Source organism: Calonectris borealis, chromosome 14, assembly GCF_964195595.1.
Source record: "Calonectris borealis chromosome 14, bCalBor7.hap1.2, whole genome shotgun sequence".
In the NCBI taxonomy this organism is placed as follows: domain Eukaryota; kingdom Metazoa; phylum Chordata; class Aves; order Procellariiformes; family Procellariidae; genus Calonectris; species Calonectris borealis.
Genome location: NC_134325.1, coordinates 5,868,405 through 5,880,475, shown reverse-complemented (window position 1 = coordinate 5,880,475; position 12,071 = coordinate 5,868,405). Strand labels below are relative to the sequence as shown.

General features: G+C 37.9%; 1 protein-coding gene across 1 annotated transcript in view; it reads left to right on the top strand.

Annotated features, from left to right (window-relative positions):
• OTOG (otogelin) overlaps nucleotides 1-5,949 on the top strand; it is a 104,333-nt gene extending 98,384 nt beyond the window's left edge. Inside the window, exons 55-56 of the mRNA XM_075163088.1 lie at nucleotides 3,992-4,071; nucleotides 5,365-5,949. Of these exons, the coding sequence (XP_075019189.1) occupies nucleotides 3,992-4,071; nucleotides 5,365-5,565 (281 nt within the window). The 3' untranslated portion in view covers nucleotides 5,566-5,949. The remainder of the gene's footprint in view (nucleotides 1-3,991; nucleotides 4,072-5,364) is intronic.
• The last annotated feature ends 6,122 nt before the right edge of the window (nucleotides 5,950-12,071 follow it).

The window sequence follows — 12,071 nt, the reverse complement described above, 5'->3', positions numbered from 1 at the left end:
TTTTTCTTAACACACTGGTACATAGCTGAAACATTTTGGCTGATTTCATGAAGAACTTAGCCTGAGGCAGACAGCTAACCTGAAGAATTTAAGCTCTAATACTTGAAGTTGACAACGTTACAAGCAAGGGTATTGGTGAAAAGGAGATTTTATACTGGGCAGTATCATATTATCTTTACAAAGGTGCAAAAATCTCACTACATTTGCATAAATGGCTGGAATAGTGACCTAAAAGCTAAAGATACTACAAGATCAAGTGTGGGAGAGAGCTGGAGAAAAGTGCAGGTATTTCCTGTGGGGTGGGATGGGACTTGAACAATCATGACTACCAGATATGGTACCACGTGCACAGTTACTGCAGTGGGATATATGTTGCCAACTGGGAGGTACCTTTTGGTGTTATTCATTATGTATTACATTTTGTAGTACAAAGGTTGTTTGTTGAAGGTTGAAACTGGAAGATTTATCTGCTTTTTTCCTGCTCCTGATCATTGTAAGGGAATGGTGGTATCTCTTCATGTTTTTTCACTCTGATGGACCTGTGTTTCAAGCACTTGTCCTAGTTCTGTAGCCAATTCTCCATAGGTTCTTTGAGATTAGTTTTTGATTATCTGACATTACCTTTCAATGCCTTAGGAGCCATATAAGCCAGCTTCTGACAAACAATTTATTAAGACAGTTAAAAATCCATTAAGCTACTTTTCAGCAAGACAGAAGATCTTACTACTATACTTAGAGAAAGATCATAACCACACTCTTAAATAATTAAGACAAAAGTAAGTTATTAATCTGGGGCATGCATCACAAAGTAAAATTAAACCCTTGAAAAATCCAGAGACTTCTGAGATGCATTTACAAGTAGATTCATACAGTTTGGTTTTCACACCTGTTCATAGACAACATAGTACCTCTACGAATCATGTAGTTCATTCTGACTCTCAACAAATCTGGCATGAGAGCTGTTAGTCAATTGTAATTGTGTGAGACATTTTATGAGAAGGGTCATCAGGCTGTTGTTTTCTTTTGAAGTATTTTACCATTAGAAACCATTATGATTTTTGCCTTCAGTTTTAAGTGGTACTTGAAAATTAAGTCCCAGGAGTTCCATCGAAACCTAGAGTTTTTACAGACACTGCTCAGGGGAAATTATATTATTTCTTTCTCGTAGCCCCAAGGGACAACTTAAATTTAGGGTACCAGTTTGTCTTAGTTATACGAATGTAGATTAGATCCTTCCTGGTTTTGACATTAGGCTTAGCAATGCAGGTAATACCTGGACATGGTCCTGAGCTGCTGGGACAGTGATCCCTGCTTGAGCAGGGAGGTGGGACCAGATGACCTCCAGAGGTCCCTTCCAACCTCAGCCATTCTGTGATCCTGTAATATTCAGACATTTTAAGGTTGAATTCTTTTCTCTAATGTGCTGAAATCTAATAACTCCAAAATGTTTCATACTGATAGGGAATTCTGTAACATGTATTCTGTTCAATATGTAATATTCCTACCAGGTTCTTCAGTGTCAATGCTCCTCCCATTCCCTGTTAGCCCAGTCACTCCTACAGCCTATGCTAGCTGTAACACAGGTACATTTTCCTGGAAATAAGTAGGATCAACCCAAACAGCATCATTGTTGATTTCCAACAATGTACTCCCTGATAGGAGCATCAGGCCTCACGTTACCCAATTATGCCAAAAGCTGCAGTGTAGTATAACTGCTCCTGGTTCAGAGTGGCTCACATTTTGGTTTTGGTTTGTTTTTCATTTTGCACTGTGTGGGCGGTGCATTGTTGTTAGCCAACAATGTACTGTTGATAGTAAGCATTTGCATAGTCTTTAGCTTGCTGCATGTGTAAAATTGCTGTGTTTAAAAATGTAAACTAATTCCATTATGTTCACAGTGCTGTAGAGCATAGAGACTAATGGCTTTGCTTGTTAAAGCTTATTATATAAACAACATTTTTGCAGATGATGTATCATATAGTTTTGCTTCCAGTGGCATATACAGTAGAAGCAAGTAATTTCTTTCCCATTCGTAGTTAGGACAGTATACTGAAAATAGCAAGCCTGTGTTTGCTCCATGAAAATTGGAGATTATCTTTGTTCTTTTTAATAGTGTGTGATAATTTTTTTAGTTGTAACATGGTATGAATGCAATTGTTTTGGCATTTATTTTGTGAAAACATCTCTCTGTATTTCTGTAAGAGAAAATGATGTTGACTGTAATTTTGTACATCACAGTGATCGATACATCCTTCGTTAAAATTACACTCATGACTCTAGGTGTACTACACTGAAATCTATATTTCACATTGACATCGCTTTAATGACAAAGGTGTTATGAGTCTACCCAAAAACCAAGCAAGAATTTTTGACCATACAGACTGTGAAAAAGAATCTTGTTTTAACACGACACGTATAAGATGCTCACTTTTTGTAAGGTTGTTCATGTTGTAGAGCTCATTAAAAGCCACTGGACATTAAAGTACATGCATGGAAATACATTATGTATTTATTTCTTTGAGATATGATGTACTTTCACTATAGCCTGGATGAAGTCATAGCCACAGCTGCACTGAATTCTCCATCCTACATGCCATGTATACTGTAAAAGAAGAAAGGACATGAACAGGACTAGGAGAAACATGAAATAATGGTGAGTTTATTTTTGAGAACAATTTATTTTTTTCTTCATTTCTCAATTTACTTTTTCCCTAAGCAAATATAATTTAATGATAGTCGAGCAGTAGCCAGCCATTTCTGATTGTAGATTTTTATTTGATTCGAACAAGATTCATTGCTGTCCTTTCTTTCATATTCTAGAAACCTCTGATATGTCTAGAAACAGTAGCAGGCTTATATGTTTAAAAAAACCCCAAAACCACAACACACAAAATATTTCTCTTTGAGAAGCAGTATTACCTGGTTTGACAGTGATTAAAGCAGGGAACTGGACATTGCACATCAAGGTGTAATAAACCTCTGTCACAGTTCAGTATAGGGTATTAGTGAAACCAATGAGTCTTTCATTGCCCTTGCTCTTCTGGAGCTAACGGTATTCACCTTTTGTCAACATCTTTGGATTTCTCGGCTGAAAGAAAATGCAGCTCTGTAAGTGGAGAGTCATGTGGGACTGCATCATGGGGTGTAAAATCTGCCGTGAAACTGTGGAAGCTGTTATAATGGAGTGGTCTGTTCATTTCTTTTACAGATCTGCAATGTGATGTGGTTTTTTCAGCGCAGAGAGGATTCATCGTAAGAAGATACTGTGCTTTCTGATCTCTAACAACTGAACTTTCTACTGAACTGCTTTGCTTTTCTTCAAATGTTCAGGATTCCCTTCTTAAATTAAGTTTATCTCCTCTTATTTCATTCCATTATTTCTTTTTATCTTTTTTATTTCATCCATATACTTTGTACATACTTCTGTGAGAAAAATTGTGGAAGTAATGCTAATGAAAATGTAAATAAAAAATTTAATCTGTTCACTGGTGTTCTTTTTCTTATTTAATAAAAAACATACAGAAATGTAAAGCCCCATGAAGCCCTGTTCTTCATCAGATTCTACTGTTAAGTGTTCAGTTTAAACAGTCCATTTAAACTGGAATGCAATTGCTGCTATTAAAGTTTGTTACAGTTATTTCATAGAAAATGCTTTTTATGCATTATTAACAAGCTGCCTCACAGGAGTGGTTGATCAATTTTACAAAATTTTTTGAAAGACAGTGGACTTACTATTAAAAGGCTTCTGAGTGAAGAATGAATAATTGTTATTAGAGACACAAGGAGACAGATACTTTAATCCATGAAATGGAATTGTTTTAAAAGTGATACAATGTATAGCTAATGTCACTTTGCCAAAGTTTTGTATGTGCAGTGATATATTGGGTATTTTCTTCTTTGTGTCTCTTGACCCCATAAAACATTCATGTTCTTGTCTCTGGTATGTTTAGAATTTTGAGCTGATATTTTTCAATCAATGCCCATTTTGCAGGTAAGGAAGATGGAAAATTCTGTAAAAAGGTGACTGTTAGGATGACTATCCGCAAGAGTGACTGCAGGAGTAACATGCCAGTAAGTAAATAACTATCATGATTTCTTTTCATAGAAGGAAAAAAAAATGAGAAATAAAAAGAAGGAAGAAAGGGAACACAAATTCCCCAAGTTTGCATCTCTCTCTCACAGAGACAGAGGTTTCTGTGTTTTGCAGAGCTGTTTTAATGTTTCCCTACATTCTCAGCAATCATTTTCTCAAATAATAAGAAAAAGGGGGATGTGACTTCTGCTTTTGTATGCATTTAGGCGCATGTTGATTTAGTGCAAATCCAAGGTCTTGGTTCACCCTATAATGCAATTATTATATGCAAATTAACTTTGATATAACTGCATCTTGCCAGTGATATCATACAGATAAAACGGCTGCAATGTGTTTAATTTTCCATCTGTCTGGGGAAAGTATTTAAATGTCAACTTCATGAAGAAAGGAGTCTTGGGCCCCAAAGGTTTTTTTTTAGACAGCAGCATGAGCATACTGTGAAATGTGTAGGAAGAATGAGGCACTATCTGTGTGTCTACCGAAGGATTTACTGTAGGAGGACACCAACAATGTCCTGCTGGGCAGTAAGGCAGTGTGAGCAGCAGCAAGGGTGCAGACAGGCGTTTCATGTGAGATGTGTAAGAGCGCCTGGAAAAACTGTAATAAAAGAGTATAGGGAAACAGCTGTAACCTCTAAAATGACTCTGAGAGTACGTTTGGTAGAGTAAACTGTTGAGCAGCCAGGAAATTTAGTCTCAGTGTCTCATCGAACAGAAATGCAAATCCTGACTATTAAACTTGAAAAAATTATCAGTTTATATGACTGTTTCTGTTACAGTCTGTATTACAGTTTTGGTATCATTAGTAATAATTCCCCTTGGCTTTCCAAAGGACTGATTCTTTATATTCCTCCTTACTGATACCAGTATAGCAACACTGCATCAGAGTATCACTGAAATTAATACTGTAGGGAGTTGTGGACAGAACATTTGGTGCTATGTTCAAGACAAGGTTATGAATACTTTAAAATTCAAACCTGAAATTGTTTCTCTGTGTTTGTTAATAGCCAAAATCTGCTGTTACTGAAATTGACAGGAAAGTCATCATTAATCTCAGTAAGATAAAAATTGGGAGCTCTCTGGGCAACACACTTCAGAGTTTATTACTCAGACATAGTGGGATTTCACAAGGGGCTTGAGGAAACACCTCCAAATTTTTCATTGCTTTGCCATTGGATTTGGGTGCCTCATGTCTCTGGACTTTCTTGAGAACTCCTAACTTTATTTCCTAGCTGCTTCAATTCGCTGATTATTCTTCATGTTTGTTACCAGGTGAACATTGTTTCATGTGATGGAAAGTGCCCGTCTGCAAGCATTTACAACTACAACATCAACGCATATGCAAGATTCTGCAAATGCTGCAGGGAGCTCGGACTACAGAGACGAACTGTGCAATTGTATTGCACTAGTAATTCAACCTGGGTCAGCTATTCAATCCAAGAGCCTACAGATTGTTCTTGCCAATGGTCTTAAAAAAAAAAAAAAAAAAAAACAACATAAAAGGAAAGAAAACAGCAAGCCCAGCTGTTCCCAGCATAAGATAATTTGAATAGTTTAGCTATTAAAAATACAATACCCAATGCACTGAATTTTACCAGTTTAATGCTAAAAGATAAAAGAACAAAAATATTTTTGGACTCTTCTAAATTTCTGAAGAATGGCTTTGCATCGTTTGTATTGTGATTTGTCTTCGTGTTCATTTCACAGGGCTTGTTTTAAGAGTCCTTGTGATATGTGCCAACTTAAAAGGTGAAGTGATTTACATTAGAGACACCTCAAGAGAAAGGACACCATCTATTTTGTTCTGGAAGGCTGGCCCACTCTTTGTCAGGCACCCATTCCTGTTTTAAATCATCGACTGGCTTATCTGGCAGCAGTTCACTATTTTGAATGCATTGCAATTGTGCAAATACATTCAGTGTCTGCTAAGATAAATTGTTTGGACAATAGGAGAAGAATTTTCAGTTTAAATCATATTCCTATTGCAAAGTAGAGCATGTATGAGAAAATCAGTTAAAGATTTTGGTTTTTTTTTTTTAATCAGGGAAACATTGTCAATACTGATAACTGTATGTAGTATTCCCTGGTAATAATTTCAGTTTTCCTAGTGTATTTTATATTGTAGTGAGAAGCATTATGGCAAACATGTAATGTATGGAACAGATAGACTGTTTTTAGGCCATTTAGATTAGTCATTAGTAGTTAAATTTATCTTTGTGCTAAACAATATGACATAAACTGAAAATACACAGGTTTAACAAATGAAAACTATTTTACATTCCTTTATATAGATATACCTTAAATGAAAACATTCAGCTTACAAAATGCACCATATTTAAACTGTTTCTTTAGGAGAATGAACTTTGTTTAACACTAATTTTAAAAATGTGAAAATCCATTAGGAAAAAGAAAACCAGGATTATGTATCCATCTTAAAGGAAAAACAAAGTTGAAAATCTTTGTCACCAGTATAGTGGAATGTAACTTCTTACAGCAAGTGTACATTTTCAGTATCAAACAATTGTAAGGTTTGAAATTTCAAAAGCAATTTTGCTTATGAACTTGAACAATTAACATTTTGTTGTAATGAACCAATATTTTTTTCCCCTCTAAGCTAATGTTGCTGTTCTGTTCTTTTCCAACAAATGCCACCAAGATTCAACAAAAATTCAGTAGCTTTCATTTTGTAGATTAAAGTTGTAGAAAGCACATAGTGATACGCTTGAGATCCTATAGCAGAAAATAGATCTCAGCATAACTACTTAAAAAACTGTGTCTGCAGTTAATCCAAAGAAAAATGTTAAAATCAATTGTGAACATTTTTGATATTAATTTTGTATACTGTACATTTCATTCTTACAATATCTAATAAACAACAGGAAGTCTTATTTTGTTACAGTTAATTTTGCTATCGTTAAAGCAGCTTGCTATCATGTGATTCAACACATGGTGTTTACTAATTTCTTTTTTGGCAGTGCACATGGTTAATTTTAGGGTTTGCTGCTATCACTAATACTAATGATCTAATACTACATCAAGGAAGACCTGCATATGGGTTTTTGAAATAGACATCTCTTTCCGATTCCATCACAGTTCACTTTCATCCTCAGAACTGTAAAATTCAACTATGTCATTTTATTCAAAACAAAAATTAGAAAACCATTGCTCATCAAAGTATAACAACACATTTCTGACAATAAGTGTCAGATAGACTGTTTGTTCTGGAAAAACGTGGAAAAAAGAAGGGTGAATTTCTGCACATGTCCTTTCCACAGCTTTTCCCTAAACCGTCCCTCGGGATTGACTGCAATGAGTAGATGTGTTTTGAATAAGTGTAGGCGTTATGTTATAATATAGTTGTGTAGTGATGATTACCCTTCAGTACTTAGGGCCAGATAAGTTATTAAGATCTCACTGTAGTATGTGCAGTCCCTGCCCATTTAGTAAGACACGTTCCTTGTTCAAAGACATTCTAAATAGCGAGGAAGGACAGAGTTTGGGAAGAGTGCATCCTTTGGAAAACCATGGGCTGAGGAGCAGGAAAAAAAAAAGTGCTGTTTACAAGATGTTGAGCAGAGCTAAGTCCTTGAACCAAAGTATCTAAAATTCAAGCTTTGGCATTTGCAAAGGTGAAGTTCAGCCTCCCTTAGTACCAGCTGGCTGATGCCGTGCTAGAGGATAGCAATTAATAAAAAGAGCTTTTTCTTTTGCTCTAAAGCAAGATGGTATTTGCTGTGAAGTGCCAACCACCAACATGAGGGACAGAATTAGAGCAGGAATTAGGCCAGCCACTACGCTGCCCTCGGCTATGGTGTGGTCCCTCCTCTTGCCCCTCGAGCTAATGGCAAAGCACTCATTGCTTCCAGCAGCACAAGGCGGTTACTCTGAAAACCATTCGAGATCCAAACTTTCAACCCTTGGTTGAAGAGCAAGTTAATACTGGCAGTGAGAGTAGAAAGCAGACTGTAGTGTATCCAGTAACCGTGATCGAACATTGCTGCTGCTTCTACTTAAGAAGTAAAATAATAAACGTTGTGTTAAGTCCTTCTGATTTTGTAAACATTAGGCTTACGCTGAGAGAAACAAGGAGAAAGATCCAAACTGGCTATGGCTTGGCAGGGGGAAGCTACTTTTATCCCTGCCTTCGTGTTAAACTCCATGGATACTTAGCCTGTCTGTCTATGGTTAGTTCAAAGCAACCTGGGCCCTTACTGTCCACTTACCTTACACTGTGTTTGCACAAAGCAGCTCAGCTGGAAAAAGATTTTGCCTTATTTGTACTTCCATGTCTTTGGAAACCAAACGGACCTTAATGAGCTGTGGATTTCACCTGGCCCTCCCATGCAGGAGGAACTTGGATTGCAACAGTATCTGAGTCCTAAAACAACTTTATTTCTTTTTACTACGAAGTTGTCTTTTGCTAGATTGTATAGGTGTAATACAAAGGGTATACAGCACTGAAGCTATGCGCTGCATGCATTTTACTATCACAACCTTATTTGTGTCTTTATTACCCTAAAGGCGTATGTGCACTTGGAGCTAATGAAATACTGGAGCCTTTGTGTAAGTTCTCATAGCAGCAAAAGTTAAATCCTTCATTCAACACATAAAACAAGTTGCTGGCGGGAAACTTGCTTTCTAAAAGCATTGCTGCCATGACATGCTCCAGTGTTATGGCGGTTCCTGTTGCAGCAGCACGCTGCGCACGGGTCAGAGACAAAATGGTGACTTCACCGAGTTCAACCAAGAGTTCTTGCAATAATTTGTAGAACAGTGTTTCCTAGGGATCTAAAAGAAAAAAAAAAAACCACCTGGTTTTAGAAGCCCAAGAGAAACAAAAAAGCTGCCCAGCCAGCAGATGCTGGGTAGTTTTTTAGAGAGCCACCTCAGCTGGGTGACCGCTGGGGCAGGAACGGGTGTGAAGGCCTGAGCAGAAGGACTTGGCTCCCTCACAATCACGGGGATAAGGCAGGAGAAAACACCTGTGCTGCTGCCGTGCTCCCGCTGCCCCTCAGAGAGGAAGCCTGAAGGGGTTAAGGAGAGGCCTGCCCTCCCGCCAGCTAAAAAGCCAACTTGCACCAGCTGAAGCCTGTTTCTGTGGGGCAATAAAGGCGGAGGTGGTGCAGGTGCTGGGCTGGGTGTCTGGGGGATGGAAGCAGCGTGGAGGGGGCAGTGTGAGGTGAGTGCTGTTTTCCTGAGCTAGCTCCTTATTTTAAAAGAGAGGAATGGCCTGTTGGTATGGGGACTGTGGGCTGTAAAATGCGGGACAGGAGGTATGTGGCCTTAGAGGCTCTGGCAGAGGTCTTTAATCTTTCCCTTGTGGCTATCTCAGTGTGGCTGTGAGAAAGATTTGAAAAGGTAACCTTTTATTGTGTAAAAGCTGACTTCCAGGTGGTGAAAGCAGCAAAGAAAGAACTAAAAATGCTGGTGGTGGTGGTGGAAATTTTTATGCTTGTACAACCGTGTTGAATCAGCTCTTCAGGCTCTGCTGGGGGAGGTGGCTCTCGGCTGGAGAACAGGCCTGCCCCACCTCTGTAAATCTGAAACTGTGGTGACTGCTAGGGGAAAACAGCTACTAACGTCCTCTAGTTTTCTTGTCATTTGTTGGCTGCGAGGCTATCTGCAGAAATAGACTTTTAGAGGCTGATTAATTTAGATCAAATTCAAAGATGCTGCTCAGGTGATTCCTCCAAACAAATTAATGCTGTTGGTGCTCTTCTGGCAGACATCTTGTGACTGCTGCTCTGCAGGGCTGGGTGCATTGTAATGTTGTTTATCCTGAATAAAAGAAGCCAAATCTAAATTTTGAAAAATTGTCTTCAGTAGGTAGGTGAGAGACTGAGTATTTGCGGAGGGGGGAGGGGTATGTGTGGAGAAAATAGGTGTATGATAAAAGTGGGCAGGAATAGTTTTCTTCTTGATCTCTAACATCAGAGTAAATAATTTTTTTGTTTAATGTGAATGAAACCCTGATCTTATTGAAACAGGCCTGTTACATTTCTTCGCAAGTCTCAAAACTTTACTCCACCCCTGAGGGCCATGTTCTCCTCACATGAGTTTGCATATGTCGAATTTCTCCACAAAAGTGATTCCTAATGTAGGTACAGAAATATCATAGGCTTGTATCTTGTTAAAACTAGGATTTAAAAATCTTTCCAACCCTGGATTGTTTTCCATCTTTGAATAAAACATTTAGTGATTTGAGTATAGAAACATTGCTTGTTTGTTATGGTGCCGATTGCTCATTGTTACATCCTTTAAAAAACATGTTACTTGCATTACTTCGAGCAAGCTTACCCAGCTGTGATTCACAGGAAAATATAAATGATTTGGCAGCTGGAGCCTTGAGTATGATGGATATTGGTCATTAAGAAAGGCCTTTAAAAAGAAATATCATGATATCATTTGTGCTATCTAAACTCTCACTGCCTGGGTTATTAGTACATGATCTGGTCTCAGGATAATAACCTCTTGAGTAATGCTTCCTCTAATTAGCGATAGTGCTGCCTGGTGGTTTGGTAAGTTAATCTGAAATATTGGCATCTGCTGGTCTGCAGTTTAATGCGAACTATTAGTCACAAGTTAAATAACTTGCATCTCCAAAGACGGCAAGTATGCAGTCCACGATGTCAGACCAAAATCATTCGAAAAATTTCATCGTCCCTCTTATCTCTGCCCACACCATCGTCTTTCTTCCCAGTGCAAGTGGCTAGCCATGAATAATTAAAATGAGTTAACAGCTGCTATGCAGATGGTGATTTTTTTAGAAAAATCCCCTTTCAATGTGATGAAAACATCTAACCTCTTTAGAAATAGTACCTGACAGCCTGCCATCCCTTCAGGTCTGCTTTCTCTATGGACTTTTGACCAAGGCTTTGATTGTGTCAACTCACTTTAGCTGTTTAAAACATAGATATCTGAATTAACTCAGGTGTCCAGGCTCCATCCATCACCAAAGAAAGAGAGGTGCACCCAGAGGGTGACTCATCCCATCCTAAAATAAGTGTCTAAGATTGATATGATGAATCATCCTCCAGATGTATCATCTTTCCCTTTCACTGCAGAGAGAACCTGGATGGCAAGATGTAGTTAGGCACTTCGTTTTTAGGTTGTTAAAATTAGTTGGAATGAAATTCACCCTTAATGGTTAAAGATATCTCGACAGGCTCAAAAGTCAGCCACTGATAATGTGTATGTGGCATATCTTATCCATCCTCCTCCTATGAGGTGATGAATGGTAATATTTGATTTGCATGAGGCTGAATGTCTTGTACAGTTTTTCGTGTATGTCTTAAAATATGTTCATTTCATATGACTGCTATACCTAAACTATCCTTGTATCTGTAGAGCTGAAGAAAGATGTCGTCATCAGCCAAATCTTCAAGATGGAAAAGCGCAGCTGAATTTGGGAAGATACGATGCATTTATTACTATGACAAGGCATTACATGAGCTGGAAAAGATCTATAAGGTGACTGAATTTTAAAGTACTTCTGTTTTGTAGACATTTTTATTTTGTCTTTTATTGTGTTTTTATTGTGTAGGTGTTGGCTTGAGACTTGTGGGTGATTCATGATCTTGCTTTCTAAGCTTTTAGCTTCCAAGATCCTTAAGGTAATGCGATTCTTCAGAAAGTTATGAAACCCACCTATGAAATATCTTTGTGCATTAGCTCTTTAGAGTGTCTGGAGTTGGGTTCGAGGCAGCACAGAGGCTTTTCAATACACAGGCCTTTCCAACTCTTTGATTTTTTTGATACAGTTGCCCAGGAGCAGATTCTGACCTCAGTTACATACTTGAAACATCAGATTTGGTGTTGGTTTTTTCTCAAGATTGATGTTAGTTCATGAATTGAATACGTGACATTTGTCCAATATGTGCCTTGCGTAGTAGAAGATTGGAAAGAAAAAAAAATTATAGCAGAGCACTTTAATAAAATTTCTTTTTGATTAATAATGCAGAAGTCTGATCTTAAGCATG